Below are 19,980 nucleotides of genomic sequence, written 5' to 3' on the forward strand. Positions count from 1 at the left end.
ATGTAGATATTAACTATTGTTGAAGCAGAAACACTTTCAGAATTTAAAAATCTACAAATTGAGAGTGAAGTATGACGAGCGAGAGAGAAAAGCATGTTTGAAAATTTTGATTTGGAGTAGAGAGTTATGAAGATTTTCATTAATTTTTATTTGAAATCCTGCTAATTTGAGTCATTTAAATGAGTCAACCAAATGAGTTTGTTAACTTGACTTATATTTCTACCTAAAAATTGTCTTAAACAAACAGAAAAGTAAAATTCATCTAAAACGTTTACTAAGCTTGGTAAGTACATGTAGGTTTTACTTGTTGAATAGAATTTCTGAAATCTTTAATGGGTAAAAATTATATGATTATTTTTATGTTTGCATACTTATTAATCTATTTTTTTCTCTCCTTCTCCTTTTTTTTTTTTTTTTTTTTTTTTTTGATGTAGGGTCTCCTTCTGTTTCCCAGGCTCAAGTGTAGTGCTGCAATCTCAGCTCACTGCAACCCCCGCCTCCTGGGTTCAAGTGACCCTCCCATCTCAGCCTCCAGAGTAGCTGGAACCGCAGGTGCATGCCACCACACCCAGCTAATTTTTGTACTTTTTGTCAATGTGAGGTTTCGCCATGTTGCCGAGGTTGGTCCTGAACTCGTGAACTCAAGCAGTCTGCCCACTTTTGCCTCCCTAAGTGCTGGGTTTACAGGCATGAGCCGCTGTGCCCAGTGTATTTATTTTCAATAGAAGATAACTGCTATAGAGGAAGACTGTTAAAAATGACATTTCATAATAAACTGTAGTTTATTTACTACTAATGTACTCATTATAATTCATTAATTTTGATAAATGTACCATGGTCTGTTATCATTAGGGGAGGCTGGGTGAAGGGTGTCTGAGTACTTTTGGTACTATCTTTGAACTCATCTATAAAAATCAAATTATTTTTAGGTAAAAATTTATTTTAATGATACTTTTTTTTAAATGTCAAGCTGTTAGAAATACGTAAGCATGAATCTCTACATCAGCAGTGAACTAAATTATGTTGAGCCAAATATACTAAGATAAATTCTACCATAACTTTACCCCTAACACAGAACTTTATGACTGCACAACTAGGCTAGTAGGAGTTACACATATTCCATGAGTCAGTTCCTCTGTTTTAAGAGATTTGGGAAGTTTCATTAGCCTCCTCTTATTTCTCACTAATGAAACCAATGACTCAGTATATGAATGAACATACACGTGTTCTATACTTGAATAAATGAATACATTTTATACATTCCCAGCTGTTTATTAGGATGCAAGAGTAGTTTTCTTTGACAATGTCTACCATAGGTATTTTAAAAACATTTCAACATAAGTCATTTAAAGAAATAGGAATAATTTGCTTTTTGAATGCTGGCTATATTTATTGCTGGTACTTTGCATATTTGCACCTAAGATTTCCGTAATTGCTCTACTAAACTTTACTATATTTTAATTCAGGTCTTTATTCAAGATCAGTTTTCTGCCCTATCAAGAACACGCATATCGTTTATAAATCAAAATCTGTATTTCAAAACCCCATCAGAAAAAAAACATATAGAAAACAGGCTGCGCGGTGGCTCAAGCCTGTAATCCCAGCGCTTTGGCAGGCCAAGGCCGGTGGATCATGGGGTCAGCAGATCGAGACCATCCTGGCTAACACAGTGAAACCCTGTGTCTACTGAAAAATACAAAAAATTAGCCAGGCACGGCGGTGGGCGCCTCTAGTCCCAGCTACTCGGGAGGCTGAGGCAGGAGAATGGCGGGAACCCGGAAGGCAGAGCTTGCAGTGAGCTGAGATGGCGCCACCACACTCCAGCCTGGGTGACAGAGCCAGACTCCGTCTCAAAAAAAAAAAAGAAAACAGTAATGGGATGGCTGGGTCATATGGTACATCTAGTTCTAGATCCTTGAGGAATTGCCATACTGTTTTCCATAATGGTTGAACTAGTTTACAATCCCACCAACAGTGTAAAAGTGTTCCTATTTCTCCACATCCTCTCCAGCACCTGTTGTTTCCTGACTTTTTAATGATTGCCATTCTAACTGGTGTGAGATGGTATCTCATTGTGGTTTTGATTTGCATTTCTCTGATGGCCAGTGATGATGAGCATTTTTTCATGTGTCTGTTGGCTGTATGAATGTCTTCTTTTGAGAAATGTCTGTTCATATCCTTTGCCCACTTTTTGATGGGGTTGTTTGTTTTTTTCTTGTAAATTTGTTTGAGTTCTTTGTAGGTTCTGGATATTAGCGCTTTGTCAGATGAGTAGATTGCAAAAATTTTCTCCCATTCTGTAGGTTGCCTGTTCACTCTGATGGTAGTTTCTTTTGCTGTGCAGAAGCTCTTTAGTTTAATGAGATCCCATTTGTCAATTTTGGCTTTTGCTGCCGTTGCTTTTGGTGTTTTAGACATGAAGTCTTTGCCCATGCCTATGTCCTGAATGGTACTACCTAGGTTTTCCTCTAGGGTTTTTATGGTATTAGGTCTAACATTTAAGTCTCTAATCCATCTTGAATTAATTTTCGTATAAGGAGTGAGGAAAGGATCTAGTTTCAGCTTTCTACTTATGGCTAGCCAATTTTCCCAGCACCATTTATTAAATAGGGAATCCTTTCCCCATTTCTTGTTTCTCTCAGGTTTGTCAAAGATCATATGGCTGTAGATGTGTGGTAAGGATTATAAATCATGCTGCTATAAAGACACATGCACACGTATGTTTATTGCGGCACTATTCACAATAGCAAAGACTTGGAATCAACCCAAATGTCCATCAGTGGCAGACTGGATTAAGAAAATGTGGCACATATACACCATGGAATACTATGCAGCCATAAAAAAGGATGAGTTTGTGTCCTTTGTAGGGACATGGATGCAGCTGGAAACCATCATTCTTAGCAAACTATCACAAGAACAGAAAACCAAACACCGCATGTTCTCACTCATAGGTGGGAACTGAACAATGAGATCACTTGGACTCGGGAAGGGGAACATCACACACCGGGGCCTATCATGGGGAGGGGGTGGGGGGAGGGATTGCACTGGGAGTTATACCTGATGTAAATGACGAGTTGATGGGTGCTGACGAGTTGATGGGTGCAGCACAGCAACATGGCACAAGTATACATATGTAACAAACCTGCACGTTATGCACATGTACCCTAGAACTTAAAGTATAATAATAATAAATAAATAAATAAATAAATAAATAAATAAATAAATAAAAGAAAACAATAAAGCCCTACTTTTCTACCAAACTGAAAAAACCTTTCTCTACCATAAATATTTTTTCCTCCAGATTTTTATTAAAATAAAAGCTTTGGCTAAAATTAAAACCTGAAGGCCGGGGGCAGTGGCTCACCCCTGTAATCCCAACATTTTGGGAGGCTGAGGGAGGCTGAGGCGATTGGATCACCTGAGGTCGGGAGATCGAGACCAGCCTGGTCAACATGGTGAAACCCCATGTCTACTAAAAATACAACAATTAGCCGGGTGTGATGGCACACACCTGTAATCCTAGCTACTCGGGAGGCTGAGGCAGGAGAATTGCTTGAACCCGGGAGGTGGGGGTTCCAGTGAGCCGAGATCACACCACTGCACTCCAGCCTGGGGAGACAGAGCAAGACTCTGTATCAAAAAAAGAAAAAAAAGTACTTATTTTTATATTATTTAGAGACAGTATGTTCTTGTGTTGCCCAGGTTGGAGTTCAGTGGCACAGTCCTAGTTCTCTCCAGCCCTAAAGTCTTGGGCTCAAGTGATTCTTCTGCCCCAGCCTGCTGAGTAGCTGAGACGACTGGTCCATTCCTTCACACCCAAGTAACAGAAAAACCATTTTTTTTTAGAGAGACAGGGTGTTGCTTTGTTGCCCAGATTGAACCTGAACTCCCGGCTTTAAACAATCCTTCCTCTGCAGCCTCCCAAAATGCTGGTATCCCAAGCGTGAGCCACCAGGCCCGGTCTAATCATTTTAAGATATTGATATTGTCATTTTTATTAAGAAAACTGAAAAAAAAGAGTAGCTGTTTGTAAGATTACTATCTTCTCTTCATTAAGTGGCCAGTGAGGTGTATGAAACCCATAAAATATTATATGATTTGGCAATGAATACATCCTGTAGCTTCCCCAACCAAAAAGTCTTGCTACAGCTGTGATACATGTTTTTCTCTCAAAATGAAGAGTCACACTGACTCACAATCTATATCTCTATAGTTCGAGTTGTTGATATTTGATTGGTTCACATTTCCTTACAGTTTAAAAATTAGTTTCATGTCACATAATTGGTTGGGATAATTAGTACGTCTTCAGCCAAACTTTGAAAAATAACATAATAATAGGCCTGGCTTCCATTGTACCTTAAACCCAGGACCAGGTACACAGTGAGAAAGTGAAATTAATAAGAATTTGTTAATGATTTATTTAAGATTGCAATCTACTAACAGGACTGTATTTATGCTACAATTTTCATCTTCAATAGCATTGCAGTCCACCAAGAGCTGACAATTATTTCTGGGTGATAACATCAGCAATTAGAAGTGGACACATCAATAAGTATATTAAAAATTGTATATATTTACTACCAAGGAAAAGTAACTAAACATTAAACTCACGTAAATTGGAATAAATAAAGCTGCTCAGAGGGAAAAGATAGCTGAAATGTTGAGACCATATGTACCTGCATTTTCAGAGATAAACCTAAGTCTATCTTCTAACAAATGCTTCAAAGAGAATGAGTATAATTGTGCTTACATAGATCTCTTAAACTTTAAGATATATGATTAACACAACCTATACTTTATGAAACAAAGGCACGAACAAACTTTTCCTTGGTATTCAAATATATATGTGTGCTTTAAATATGTATTCTGATTTTCAACAATATGTTCTCCCAGATAGCCAGAAAAACAAGCCTTCTAAGTACACCTAGAAATTACGCATATCATTTTCAAAAATCTTTTCAAATCCACTGATTATCTCACAGAAAAGGAAAGCAAACTCTGAAACATCAAAAATGAAGTGTGTGGAAAGACCAGGAGCTAGAGGAGAAACCATATAATTGTTTTTCTGTAAACTGTGGCAGTTTTCTGGTACTCAGATTCTCAGAGCTTTTGTGTGGGTCTCTGATGTAGAAGATTGGTTTTGAATGGCCTCAGTGGGTTAAAAAAAGATTCAAAATGGGGAGATGAAGTGGGGATCCCTGCATAAACCAGGACTCTTAATATCCTTGGAATAAAATAAAAGGGTGTGCTAGAAACACACACACACACACACACACACACACACAGAGTTTTAGTGGGGGATTGGATAAATAGTTCTTTGAAAATTCATAACCATTGAATTGCACACATAGTATAAACTGCTCACATGATCGATCTGGTGAGCCTTATATTGGTCAACACAATAGAGGTTGGAAGAAATGTGTGGAATTTCTGCCATGCCCCAGTGGAAGAATTACAGTAAAGTCTTCTGGTTTCTTGATCAAGGTAATGGTATATGCAGTGTAGAGAGTTGTGTAACTTAAAAACAACAACAACAACAACAACAACGACAACTCCCGGCATGCCACTGGAGCCTGAGCTCACTCCATTTGCTGAATTGTCCTTCATCTTCACTCTTTTCAAAAGTGTGTTAATCTCTCATAAACATTTTGAACCTTCGTTTCCATTTAAAAGTTGCTTCCGGTCAGGCATGGTGGCTCACGCCTGTAATCCCAGCACTTTGGGATGGGAGGAGGAGGCAGGTAGATTGTGTGAGTTCAGGAGATTGAAACCAGCCTGGGCAACATGGCAAAACCACGTTTCTACTAAAAATAATAATAATTAAAAAACAGCCAGGTGTGGTGATGCATGCCTGTAATCTCAGCTACTAGGGACGCTGAGGCACAAGAATTGTTTGAACCCAGAAGGTACAGGTTGCAGTGAGCTGAGATCACGCCACTGTCCTCTAGCCTGGGCAAGAGCAAGATTCTGTCTCAAAAAAAAAAAAAAGAAAGAAAGAAAGAAAAAAAAAAGAAAAAAAGAAAAGAGTTGCTTCTATAGACACATATTTATTGGAAGGGGATGTATAATGGATTCACTTAAGACCCAGTCAGAGGTGCTATAAAATAATCCTTTCCATTCTCCTACTTCCACCAAATTTCAATATTCCTTCTACCCTAATATCCTTTCGGTATTTGAAATAATGACATAAACAGGGCATATGAGGTCCACTCATGGAGCTTATAAACTAGGAGAAAAAGTACTTCAGAGTTATAATGTAAGAGGAGTACTATAAAATATAATAAGTTATATATTAAAATATGTACTATATACAATATAACATCTGAAATTCAGTATCACTTGGCAGTCAGTCATTCTGGAGGAAGAGGGAATTTTACTGTGAGGGCATTTTCAAGGACTGATTATGAAAGCATGTTGTAGGTGGTTCAGGGTAAAACAATACTTCTGAGAAGTGTTAAAGGACCTAAGTCAGTCAGATGGGAAAATGTGAGTAAGGTTGAAATATTACCTTAAAGGACATAGTGACTCACTGAAATCACAGAAACACAACAAAAATATGTTTGATTAAAGTAGAATGTTTAAGTCAAAACTATGTTACATGTTTCAATAATCAAACCATTGCTGTCAATTTACAGTAAATATAACTATGCTTATTAACATCACATTTCATATTTCTATCAGCAAAATTCATGTTATTCTGATGACTATCTCTACTATATCATTACAAAATAACACACCTCTTTGCTAAAGAAAGAATAAGTGCCAGACACACATATCGTACAATGTTAGGAGTGGTCCCAATGGAATTTCTCAGTTTCTTTCCCTGGGTACTCATTGCATTTATGGTGTTCTTATAATTACATATTTACATTCATGCCTGCTATACAAATATGGAGTCTACACTAAGAAATCCTTAAAAACTTGGTTTTCCCCAAAACATGATTTTATATATAAAATGAGATCACATCATCATTTGAGATATAAAGTGTAAATGCAGCAATAAATAAATCCCATTACATAGGTACTCTTAATCTCAAGTAGAAAGAATAGCACCAGCAGAGCCATAAGAAAGTGTATGGAAATTGAGCAGGCATGTTTCTCTAGTGCTGGCATTTTCAACTGAGACAATTCATAGAGAGAAGAAAAAATACATCAGATATTAAACATTTGAGAAGAGGTCAGGCACCTCCTGCAGAGTTAAAGAAGAAGATGCTAAACTGGGTTTGCAACCCCAGCCTTGAGAGTCAACTCCCATGCCCCCTGTCCTTCCCACTCCCCGCAATGTAAGAAGAAAACTAGGGGAAGAAAAAAAATCCACTGAAGAAACTAGTAAGTCTTCCTTCCAGAAGAAAGTGCAGTGATGCTTCCCTCCCAGTAAGTGAAGGTAAGTCCAAGAGGTGAACAGAACCCATGAATTTTTTGGCACAAGAGATGAGAGATTTGATATTTGCATCTCAATGTGGACTTCTGTTTATCCACAGGAATTCATCTACTATGTCTCTTTAAAATGAGGAAAAAGAAAACTGGAGAAAGAGTTCAGCTGCAAAGTAATGTAGTTTCCTACATCTTAGCTAAGTGAGAAATGTGGAACATTTATCTTGGTCAAGTGGGTATTGCATAACGTTAGTGGGTGACATTCACACTTACAAGAAATCCTGCTGAAGTAAAGGGTGAGGAAGTGTCTAAAGAGCTCAAGCTAAGCAGCACCCCATGAAGAATATACTATGCCCAAAAAGCCTTCTAGTGTGCTTTCATTCCAGTCACACATGCCCAAGGGGCAGGTACTTAGATGCCTGTGCCACAGAAGGCAGGTGACAGCAACAGCCCAATGAGTTCCACAGCACCAGAAACATAAGAGCTATTTGATCTCTTTCACCTTCCCAAGACATAATGGAATTCTTATCACCATTAAGCTCCCCAGGTTGAGGTCTGTCTTTCATGGAGATTAGAGACAATGTGAAGGCAAAATTAAACATTATTATAAGTTTTAAACTGCATGGCTGAACTGTTTATTCTGGAAGGCAGCTGGGCTCACCACTATACCACCAATAATGAACTGTTTTGTTTCTAATACTTGAAGATGATAATATATCCACAGTGTCTGCCAAATATATTATTTAATAACTGAAAGGGAGAATAAAAAAGAAGGACTTAAATTAGTAGTCAAACTTAAAATTCATGTTTATACTACACTGAGTTGAAATCATACAATGGTTTGATTACATAGTGTAACCTGATTTTTTTTTTTTATTTCTTTTTTGAGACGGAGTCTTGCTCTGTCGCCCAGGCTGGAGTGCAGTGGTGCGATCTCGGCTCACTGCAAGCTCCGCCTCCCGGGTTCCCGCCATTCTCCTGCCTCAGCCTCCCGAGTAGCTGGGACCACAGACACCGCCACCTCGCCCGGCTAATTTTTCTACTTTCAGTAGAGACCGGGTTTCACTGTGTTAGCCAGGATGGTCTCGATCTCCTGACCTTGTGATCTGCCCGCCTCAGCCTCCCAAAAGTGCTGGGATTACAGGTGTGACCCACCGCGCACCGGGTCAACTGTAACTTGATTTTAAGGTACTCATTCACATACCTATGCAAGATGAATCAACAATGGAAACAGTAAAAAAGTATTAAGGCAGTCATTTCCCTCAAATCAAAGTGAGAAATCCCTAGCCACAAGACTTTTGAGTATTTTATTCTCATTGGCAAGCTTTAAACTGTCCCAGACTGAAGCCATTAAACATTCTATTCACACAACTTCCCTAGTTCAGATTCTAGACTCACCAAACAAGTTTCTGACTCTCATTTCATATCTTCATAATGTACCAACAGATAAAGTATGTACTTATATAGACTCTGAATGTTCTAATTTCTGTGATAGTTATTTCTCATTGTAAAGCAACAAATGTGCTTTGTTATTATATTTCAGTTTTATAAACATAGTGATCTGCCTGTGACAGATGGATACATGAGATACAATTTCAGGATTTTTACCTTGATCAACTTGGCCATACCAAGGGCACTATAAATTCTCCACGGTGCTGCACCTTTGCGAGAAGTCTGGAGGGAGCCTGTTAACCTTTTCCTGGGTTTGGCAGGGATAGAGTGGGGCAGCACTTTTGTGCTGTGTTCAATTTCTATAATATTCAGACTTAATATTAATTTTCTGCACGCTTGCGCTTGAGCACAAACACCGAGTTTTATGCAGTTTAAGAAATAATGTATTTTTTCTTTCTGTTTTTCACCTACCACCCTCCTTTTTCTCTCTTTTAATAAAACAAAACAAAACAAAATTTAAAGTAGCACAATATTCCTGCATCCAGGTTAATATATATTTTTAAAAAACTATAGTCCTTCGTCTCACTCATTGTTTTGGGGGCACTGTCTTTATAAATCTCTCCCAAACCACACAACGCGCACAGATAATATAATCCAAGTATTTCATAATTAAAAGAAATAAAACGAGTTCATCAGCTTGAGGACATTATTTGAAGTGTATGGTACATGACAGATGACTGATTAATGTTTCTGATACTTCTGTCAAAAACCCATAGTTACTCTCAGTGAAAACTGATAAAGCAGGGTCAACACAGAGGATACCAGGATGATTTCATTTGCTTTCTCTCTATGTTCACTAGAATTGGTTCCCTCTTTCCTTCTCAGGAAGTCTCTTGCTTTTTACTGAACCCTCACACCATACGTGTTAGGGTCAAGGTAGGATCCTCATAGAACAGACCTATGGAGCATTATCTCATGATAATGAATGAGATAATGAATTTCCTCACTATTTTATGCTACTCTTTCGGAACACTCAATATGGTTCTGTGTCTTAAAAAACAGAGGCAAAAACTGGTAATTTCTTATTATTTCCTGCTTTCGTTTTGTCTCTTCCTAATGAGAAAACAAACTACATTTTCATAAGATGATGACATTTTACGTAAGTGAAAAGAAGCTCTGTGAATTAATTTTTAATAGAAATATAAAAGTGAAAAATATAAAAATACAAAAAGTAAACAATATATGAAATTCCACAGATTTTTATAGATGGCTTCATAAGTATAGAAAGCACCTACATTTTGCAGTATCATTTTCACACCTATTTTTGAGAGCAATATTAATAAATGAAACATGAGCATACATTTCATAAAATCCAGCCATCATATCTAGTATGTGAGCAATTGCCTTTCCACCAACGAGCTTTTTTAAAATGACTTTTTCCTCCAGAATTGAACTCTGCTGATTCTACTAAGCTCTTTCATTTTTACTGAAGATGGAAACTATTCACTCTGTATTAGAGTTATTATCAAGAAGAATGGGGCACAGGAAATATCTTCCCAACACCACTTTATTAAAAGAAAAGAAAATGTTGGAGGAAATCGAAAAAGCTAATCATACAGGTATACTGAAGATCAGCTTGAAGTAATCAACACATTTTGAAATTGCTGACTCACTTTGAACTCCATGGGAGCGTACAATTTTCCAGATTTCTGATGCTACTTCTTTGACATCCACTTGATAGTGATGAATAGGCACACCTCCATGGGAGTCCGGTTTGTTGAAAGAAACCTTGGCTGTAGTCTGTGACAGCTCTATGATCTTCACTCCATAGGGACTGGATGGCACATCTATGGACAAACAAATAGAAAGAAAACATAACCAAGGGAATGGGAATGGCCATTATTAAGGCTCATGGTGTTATGAGAACTAGGAGTGAAAGAAAATTGCTACCTGCATCACTTAATATGTTTGAGTTACAGAACTTCCGTAAACACCTGAATGTTCTTTTGAAATTACAAGAAAGTATGCCCGAGTCAATTTTTATTACCACAGAAAATAGACAGCAAAATGAAAATCACACTTCAATTATTGAGGGAATATGTTACTTCTGCATTTTCTATACAATATAAACATTTTATTGAGGTCCAGGAAAACGATCTTGTGTGTGTTTAAAAGAAAAAAATAAGAGAGATAAAGAGGGTAGTTAAAATGTTAGAATACATAAACCAGTTATTCAACCATCACCATAAATAATGAATGGTACCTTGTGAAAATACAAAATGTATTTTCTTTGCATTCACCACAATTATATTATTAAATTATAGGTAAGTGCTAAGTTTCGAGAAAAATGTCAGTATTATGAACTAAATAAGACTATAAACTATTAGGTCTAATTTCATTTATATATTATCCAATTAAATTAAACCTTTGGTTGAGATATTAAAATCTTATTCCCATATTTTCAAAATAGCTATAAAATCCTTCTTGTTTTATTTTAATCTATCCACTACTTACATTATTTCAAGTTCCATAAGGTATCTTAGGTGGACATTTAATTTAGTGTGTAATATAAAAAATTATTTCAGAAGAATTATCTCAAAGGCAGAGCAGGCAGAATTAGAAGAAAAAAATTCCAATGAGGATACAGTTGAAAACTCTACTCCAGAAACATCAAGATTTAGAGACACATTAACGTTAATTTCTCTATGAACCTCTTCCTCTTTTATTCCTATCACATCTGAAATAATCTTAAACTTAGGGAAAAAAAACAAATATAAGTTTTTTCAGAGAGGGAATATATATATATATAAAATATATATGTAAAACATACAAATATATGTATATCATATGATTTGGTTCTGTGTCCCCACACAAATCTCACCTTGAATTTTTTTTTATTTTTTTATTTTTTATTTTTTTATTTTGAGACAGAGTCTTGCTCCATGGTCAGGCTGGAGTGCAGTGGCGCAATCTTGACTCACTGCAACCTCAGCCTCCCCAGGTTCACACCATTCTCCTGCCTCAGCCTCCCGAGTAGTTGGGACTACAGGTGCGCACCACCACGCCGGGCTAATTTTTCTATTTTTAGTAGGGATGGGGTTTCACCATGTTGGCCAGGATGGTCTCGATCTTTTAACGTCGTGATCCACCCGCCTCGGCCTCCCAAAGTGCTGGGATTGCAGGTGTGAGCCACCGCGCCCGGCCTCATCTTGAATTTTAATTCCCATAATCCCCAAGTGTTAAGGGTGGAACCAGGTGGAGGTAACTGAATCATGGGGGCGGTTTCTCTATGCTGCTCTCATGATAATGAATGAGTCTCACAAGATCTGATGGTTTTATAAACGGTCTGGCATTTCCGGGTTTTATAAAGGTCTGGCATTTCCCCTGCTGGCACTCATTCTGTCCTGCTGCCCTGTGAAGAAGGTGCCTGCTTCTCCTTTGCCTTTCATCATAATTGTAAGTTTCCTGAGGCCTCCCCAGGAATGCAGAACTGTGAGTCAATTAAATTCCTGTCCTTTATAAACTATACATATATATATACACACACACACATATATATAAACACACACATATATATAAAACTTGACTGATAAATACGCAGTACATGTGAATTTCAATTCTTATATCAATCAAACATTTACATAAAAATCTGCAGTTGGGGCCAGGCATGCTGGCTTACACCTGTAATCTCAGCACTTTGGAAGCCGAGGTGGGCAGATTACTTGGGGTCAGGAGTTTGAGACCAGCCTGTTCAACATAGTGAAACCCTCTTTTCACAAAAATACAAAAATTAGCTGGGCGTGGTGGAGTGTGCCTGTGATCCCAGCTGTTTGGGAGGCTGAGGCAGGAGAATCACTTGAACCCAGGAGGCGGAAGTTGCAGTGAGCTGAGATCACGCCACTGCAAATCCAGCCTGGGCAACAGAGAGAGACTCTATCTCAAAAATAAATAAATACAAATAAAAATAAAAACAAAAATGTCATATGGCATTCAAAAGTCAAATGTACTTTATTTGCTAGAGTTAAAAAAGGTCACTGTAGGTCACATAAAAATATGCCTTATAAATAATACTGGGCAAAAGCCAGGAGAACAGCTTTAAGGCCTTTTATATGTGAATACTGTAAAGAAATGCCACAGTGTGTATTTCAATTCTAATGAGTAACTGTAAATTATTTACAGAGCCTATGAAGTACATTGTGTTACAACTCTAAGGTTCAAAAACACATATGTAGAATTCTGATGCATCCAAAAGTCTTAGAACTATTAAAATCACATCTGGAAATACAAATTTTAAGATATCTAAATAATGTTTTTAGTCCTTCAAATATTCTAATAATTTTCATGTTTCCTTAATCTCCAGGTTAATCTGCATGTCTTTTCAGCTGTAGGTTTGATCCAAAATTTACTTGTAAGTTTGATCCAAAGTGCAGGAGAAAGGCAAACAAATGCACACGGATCCCCTTAAAAAATGCCAATTCTTCAATCTGTGCTGAGAGGCTGACTCCCTAATGTACATTAGGTCTAAGTTGGATGTCATAGGCATTACACTCCAGTTTGGGGATATGTGTCAAAAGTGAAGGCCATATATTCTGGGAAATGAGAGGGAGATATCATACTCTTGGGCTTCCATCTTTGAATATATAGTATAAACATGATTGTTTTTACTCTGACTGCAGAAGTTGCACCGTTCACCAACTGTACACCCTGACATGGTGCACCTGCAGAGAAAGAAGAGACTTTTTTTCTTTCAGCGCAAAGCCACTATCATCAAAACATGGGCCAGTGGCTTGTCTCTTCTAACTATACAGTCCATTTTCAGATCTGCTGACACTTACTGTAGCCTTTCATTCATATTATTTTCCATTGACCTCTTATTTCTATTATTTCTTCTAAAGCAAAAGCATGCTGATGACTTTCATTCTCTTTCTAAACATTTTTTACATTTTGGTTTTGTAAGTCCAACTGTCAACTGACTACTAAATTTTAAGTTTCTTGAGGAAAGAGAAAACATTTTAAAAACACACATTCACACACACCCATTTATACATATAGATACATGTAACATAGAACAAAGTGACTGGAATATACTAAGTTCTCAGGAAATACTTGATGAATTAAATATTTCAGTAATGAAAAATAATATATAAAGATACAGAACATGTCTAAGTGAATAGTGTCAGATGTGCCTAGAATCAACATCTCTAATTCTTCTCTTCACTTTCTGGATTGTTCTGTAATTGCCTTCACCCTTGATTCCTATGTATCATATACATCACAATCAGTCAAACACTATTTTAATAATTCCTGCATTATAATTCTTGTATCTATTTCTTCCTTCCCATTTCCTCTGTTACCTCCCAAGCCCTGGCCCTTTCTGACTTTTCCTGTAATGCCATTAGTGGCTCTTGGCTTCCTTTTCTACTGGATGTCCAATAAAAACATCAATGCATGAGGCACACAAATGCAAAATCAATCTTTGTAAAGAACCACTCTGATCACATCACTTTCCTGGGAATGGTATCCAGGAGCTTCATTTTCATTACAACATTAGTCTCGGTCTTTTCAGTCTCATGCGCAGGATCCTGGCTTATCTAATGCACTGGGTGTATGCAAAGATACAGATCTATTCTAAAAGACTTTCAGACACAGCTCAATATTTCAACTGAGGCTCATATCGGATGCTCAGTTTCACACACTGTTATCCCTTCATTGTTACCATATTTTTCTAAACTATTTCCTAGCATCTTATATCCCAAAAATTGATGAATACCATTCACCACTCAATGAATGAATAAATGAATAGAAAACCAATTGTGCAAATACTTATTTGTTTAGTTACCCTTTCTCTTCACCTCTAATGGTGCTGGTAAACTGTTGGATTAAAAGACTGGATATGTATGTCCTGGGAATCTATGGATTCAAGGCCCGGCCTTGCCATTTTCATCAACTACTGCCTTGGACAAGTCACTTAATCTTTTCACATTGCAGTAGTTTTCCCTCTCGAACGGAGATAAGAATAGTACTGCTGCTAGTGTTGTTGGAAATATCAAGTAATGTTGAGCACTTAGACCCTAGAATACATTAAAATTCTTAGCAAATGTCAGTCATTGTACTTTTTCTATCCCTCCCTGATCATCAGCCTCCTTCTATTACATACTTTTGTATCCATTGACATGTATCAATGTTTTAGTCAAATGGTAGGTAATGGGTACAATACCGATGTTCAGCTCAGAAGTTTTTGAGCTGTGTAATGGCAAGGAGTTGGTGCCATGACCTAGGAGTCAGATGGATACAATCTCTGGTGTCACTGAATGAACTTGTGTATATTAAACTCCCAGAAGTTCTTCATCTTGCATAACTGAAACTTTTTAAATCTTTGTCCAACACCTTCCCATTTCTCCCACTCCCCAGCCCCTGGCAACTACCATTTTTCTTTGTTTCTATTAGTTCCACTGTTTTAGAATTCCACATATAAGTGAGATCATGCTGTACATATTTATATCTTGGCTATCTTGGCTACTGTGAGTAATGCTTCAATGTAACCAATGTCTTGGAGAGCTATCACCTCTTGATTAACTGATAATGGAAGTCTATCTTCTCATTTTCCAAGACTAAACCCTCCATCTGTGAATGACATGTCTTTTCCTTTTGTCTTCTCCATTTTTTTTTTTTTAAATCAGATAACTCTTCTCTTCCTTTTTCTTCTTCTTTGGAATTTTATTCTTTCTTCTCAGTCTTATTACTGTGAATTATAAAGATCTCTTTTTTTTTTTTTTTCAATCCCACCCTCTTCTCAGGAAACATACTCTTCCTTTGTTCCTCGTCGCTGTGTTTCAATAGATTATTTCTAATTTCTGCCCCAACATCTTTATTTCTGAGAATTTGGTCTCCTAGCATGCATGGTTCATAGACACTAACTGTGCTCTTTTTCCACATATGAGGCTGTGGTGTTGCTGAACTTAGATCCAGGAATCTGAAGAGTCTGATTTTTGTAAACCCTCTTTCAAAAGGAAATGCTATCATGAATATTATTTCAGAATGGTGTTTTAAACTGTATCCTAGATATTTTTCTATTAACACACAGAATCAAATTCTATGATTTCAGATACTCCTGTTCATCATAAGAAATTACAGGCTAAAATCTTCATTTCCTAGACTCACTTGCTGCTATGGTTCTAAGTTTCATGTAGTGAACCTAGAATGAAAAGCATGTGTATATAGTTTAGAATTGCTGGAGGGGTGTGAATGTTAGTCCCACTTTTCTCAGGAGGTGCACATGGACAAGAAGCTCTGCAGATATGAATGAGGGAAGCATCCGAACTCCCCGCTCAGCAGCGTATTCATCCAGTTTCTGGAGTGGTGTGGCTGTGATTATCAGCTGAGGGGTAACCTGCCAGCAGGGCTCCCTGACCTCTAGTTAGTCATTGCAGACCTCACATGTGGACCACGCTTATGCTATTTTGTGACCTTGAAGGTAGAATATTGGTGGCTATCTTTGATCTTTTCTCTGTCTTTCCAGTGATTTTATAACCAGTTTGTTCTTTATAATAAATCAGTTTCTGCTTGATTTCCTCATCAATTTCTATCTGGTAAAAGTCTTAAATACTAAAAGAATTGGAATGTAAGTAACTGAATTTACTAGATCCAGTAACACTGTTACATGCAGTGTCACCATAATTGTTTGCAACTCAGGGACTTCTATGCTGAGATAGGTTCTATCTACTTCTGTTTTGAGTGACTACCTTACTTCCATAAGGTTTTAAATACATTTTTCTTGTTTTGATTATGCTGTGGTTTGAATGCTGGCTTCTCTCCAAATTTTATATATTGAATATATTATTAAGAGTTGGGGTCTTTTGGGATGTAATAAAGTCATAAGACATCCACCCTCATGAATAAAATTAGTGCCCCCATAAAAGAGGCTGAATGAAGTATGTTTGCCCCTTTCACTATGTAAGGACACACAGAAGTCACCATCTATAAAAAACAATTTGGTTATTCAACGTGCACCAAAAACCAAATCTGATGGTGCCTTGATCTTGAATTTCCCAGTCTCTAGAACTGTGAGCAATATATTTATGTTGGTAATACATTACAGAGTCTAATATATTTTGCTATAGCATCTAGAACAGAGCAAGAAAAATTGTGAGCTTAATATTATAACCCACCTGCAATACATTTGAAATGCTGTAAATTCCTTCTCATTTCACTACTCACCTAGTTTTTACCAATTGCCAAATCCAAATTATTATTTAGATTTTTTCACAGTCATTGACCAATTATATTTACATTTATCCTTCAAAGTAGATACACTATCTCCCTGAATAATTTCTTTTATTTTTTTGTCCTTACAAGTCCATGGATTAAACTGAAGTAGTCCAGAGATCTGATCTTGATTTTCCCATTTTTACCTTTAATATTCTCCATAGAATCCCTCGTTGCATACCAGACAAAATGTAAATATGATGAATTATTATTATTATTATTTGAGGAGGAGGAGGAAGAGTCTCGCTTTTGTCGCCCAGGCTGGAGTGCAATGGCATGATTTTGGCTCACAGTGCCACCTCGGCCTCCTGGGTTTAAGCAATTATCCTGCCTCAGCCTCCTGAGTAGCTGGAATTACAGGCACGCACCACCACACCCGGCTAATTTTTTTTTTGTATTTTAGTAGAGACGGGGCTTCAACATGTTGACCAGGCTGGTCTCAAACTCCTGACCTTAGACGATCCGCCCACCTCGGCTTCCCAAAGTGCTGGTATTACAGGCATAAGTCACCTTGCCCTGCCAACATGATGAATGCTTTTAAGATCTATAACTTAATTTCTCTCTACCTCTCTATTCACATTACCAACATGGGTCTTCTCACACAATATACCCTTCCAGTCTTTCATTAAATGCCTTACTCATTAACAGTACCTATCCTTTCAGAGCATAGTGCCTATGTACAAGTGTAACCTTGATGTTTCTTTGAGTCTTTCCCTTTCTTCTTCTCTGGACCTGTTTCTACTCCCTCTTTCAGACTCAATTCAAAAGTTGACACCTTTTGAAAGCCTTTTCCAAGAACTCCAATCAGAATTCATTTTTATTCTCCCAAACCTTTGATTCGCATTTCTACAGCAACCTTGTATCTTTTGAACTCTAACTTATGGGTAAAGACCAGATTCCATACATTATTTATCTTCAGATTCCTAAGATCTAGAACAATGTCTGGCACCTACTAGAAATTCACTATTTTTTGAGTGAATGAATTAAAAAGTGATTAGGAATTGATGCAAACATGGATTCTCTGAAAATAATGTCAAGTTACCCTGATTTCCTTTTCTTCGTAACAATATGAGAATGAGAAAATCAAGAATATGTTAGGAATACTTTCTGAATATCACTGTTTGCTTAATGAGTTCTAAAAAAAGATCAAGATGTAGACTTTTCCAGGCTAGATCATAAAACTGATGATGTTAAAGAAACCTGGCATTATATCTAGGTGAAGAAAGGGTGATACCAAATGAACTAATTTTAATATGCTTTCAAGTGTTATGGAGTATGGGTCTGGCTAAGATAAAATCTAGGTACACAGACCAGTAGATCAGCCATAATTCCATATCTTTAGAATTCTATTCAATTGATCCAGTTTAACCTGTAAGCAGATCTCTGTTCTCAAGGATGACTTACACAGGCTTATCCTGACTTTGGTGAAAATACAGATGAGTGCTCCACGGTACTGTACTTGTGACTTAAATCAATCCTGAAAAAAAGAGCTAAAATATTGAATTTGACAGGGTTTCAGTAGGTTAAAAAGTGAGTCAAAACTGACAAGATGAGATTTAATAGGGGTAAGTATAGAGTCCTGAACTGAGGTTAAAAAAATGAACTGTGAAGCACAGTATCAGAGACCTCTCTTAATAGCAGTTTGTGTAAAAAATCGGTAGGACGAGCTCCTAAATGGAAAAAAATGACAAAAGTCAAATGAATTTTATATTATTTGATAGAAGTATAATGTTCAGAATAAGTAAGGTCATTATCTCATTTTACTATGCCTTGGTCCTTGATGTCTAGATTTATGTATAATAACTAAAGAGGCATCAAGGTACCGACTTCTATCTAAAAGAAAAGTGGCCAATATAAGCTATAATTATGCCATAATAATACCTACCTAATATTTGTTGAGTACTTGCCATGTGCTGGTTATTTGAATGCATTAACTCACTTAGTTGTCACAGTACTGTTATTAGGTAAATCTTGGAATGACTGCACAGAAACTCTTAGAGAGCTGAGGCTCTCATTCCCCAGGGGCTGGACATACTACCTGATGACAGCTTACAGCCAAGTCCCTCCCATAAAATTGCCCAGGAGAAGGTGACTTTATCAAAAAGGTGCATCAATTAATGAAACAAAGTTGGGATTATTATATTTAGGATTAAGGTGTAATATAAAAAAATTCAACAGTTAAAAAATATAAGTGATGAAATGAATTAAGAAATTTAAAAATATATAAATGAAATATATTGATATTATATTATCAATTGCTCGATAATAATATATTATTGAGTACTTGATAATAATATATTATCGAGTACTTGATAATAATATATTATCAAGTACTTGATAATAATATTTAAAATGTAGGGTAACGATTTTTCAAAAAAAGAAATAATACACATGCATATAAATATACAGAATGCCTTTTCAGATAATCATCTTTTGGAAGTGGAAAACTGTAAGGAACAAATAACACTATATAGTCAAACTTTTATTTAGCCTTACGTGCTGTACAACTTTAATTTGATTCAAGATATGTACTTCAATCCAAACAGAGAATGTTTCCCACTAGAAAGCAGGATCAACACCTAGGAGGTACATTTTAAAAACCAATTTTATGGTGAAGTCTTAAAACATATACATATTTGTCTCTCCTATATTTCTAGTTAATATTTTGATTAAAAGTTAAGAAAACGAAATTATCAAGCATGTACGTGGAGTATTTCATATTTCTATAACAACATAGAAAGATTACATTTTTTTCCCAATTTTCTAAAGACAGAGAAGATAGGTAAAAGAAGACTACACCAACTCTTGCTCATTAATAGGAAGTCAGAGTTTAATGGAAAGTCCTTGCTTAGGGTTATCTGACTTAAACCAAACATATACACTTATTTCATTTCCATTTCAAAAATACTTCATTTTTATATTATTTTTATAGGTTTAGGGGGTTTTGTT

General features: G+C 36.7%; 1 protein-coding gene across 3 annotated transcripts in view; it reads right to left on the reverse strand.

Annotated features, from left to right (window-relative positions):
* The window catches only part of NCAM2 (neural cell adhesion molecule 2), a 561,362-nt gene that overhangs the window by 103,371 nt on the left and 438,011 nt on the right, over nucleotides 1-19,980 (reverse strand). For all 3 annotated transcript variants that reach the window (XM_007966565.3, XM_007966576.3, XM_037982819.2), the window contains exon 12: nucleotides 10,440-10,613. In XM_007966565.3, coding sequence (XP_007964756.1) covers nucleotides 10,440-10,613 — 174 coding nt within the window. The remainder of the gene's footprint in view (nucleotides 1-10,439; nucleotides 10,614-19,980) is intronic.

This window comes from Chlorocebus sabaeus, chromosome 2 (assembly GCF_047675955.1).
Source record: "Chlorocebus sabaeus isolate Y175 chromosome 2, mChlSab1.0.hap1, whole genome shotgun sequence".
NCBI lineage: Eukaryota > Metazoa > Chordata > Mammalia > Primates > Cercopithecidae > Chlorocebus > Chlorocebus sabaeus.